This window comes from Sinocyclocheilus grahami, unplaced genomic scaffold (assembly GCF_001515645.1).
Source record: "Sinocyclocheilus grahami isolate Dianchi unplaced genomic scaffold, SAMN03320097.WGS_v1.1 scaffold8417.1, whole genome shotgun sequence".
Classification (NCBI taxonomy): Eukaryota; Metazoa; Chordata; class Actinopteri; order Cypriniformes; family Cyprinidae; genus Sinocyclocheilus; species Sinocyclocheilus grahami.
Window position 1 is genome coordinate 2,052 of NW_015512050.1, and position 568 is coordinate 2,619.

At 44.7% G+C, this 568-nt stretch overlaps 1 protein-coding gene across 1 annotated transcript in view; it reads right to left on the reverse strand.

The window, feature by feature from the left end:
- The window catches only part of LOC107578029 (uncharacterized), a gene marked incomplete at both ends in the record, with an annotated part of 18,266 nt that overhangs the window by 1,950 nt on the left and 15,748 nt on the right, over positions 1-568 (reverse strand). The window contains one exon of the mRNA XM_016264034.1: positions 118-243. Coding sequence (XP_016119520.1) covers positions 118-243 — 126 coding nt within the window. The remainder of the gene's footprint in view (positions 1-117; positions 244-568) is intronic.

Here is a 568-nt window from a genome sequence, read left to right on the forward strand (position 1 = left end):
GGGGGGGGAAATGTGCGGTATTACACCGTTGTTGTCACAAGTTCATTACTCGGTGGGGAATTATCCTCACTGTGGCATCCCTACAGCAGGGTGTGTTCGTCAGTACGAGATATTTACCGTAAGAGAAGCCATCGCTGGATTTCTCTGCTCTGCTGGCTGTAGAGTCACATTCATCTCCAGATCATCCAAGAGCTGCTTCATCTTCCTCACCTCCTCTTCCTCTTCCCAAAGCCTGCGCTGCTTCTCAGCTGATCAAACAACAGGCATTACAGCAACACGCATAAGAGGTGGAAGAAAAGCTCTGCATAGATCTGGGCTCGAGTCAGCGAATGTGAGGTTCATCTGATCGTGTGTCTACTGTACACTCAGAGCAGAAAACTAAACACCATTTAGATTTGACACATTGGCAGCTTATGCGGTGCAATTTCACACATCTTCTCAATAAAGTACCCATCAACATTACAGTAATCCACACATCAATTAACATCTGTGAAATTAAAAACTGTGTATAAGAAACAAATCCATCATCAGTCCATAATAACACTTCCTCCAGTGGACAAGTGCATCT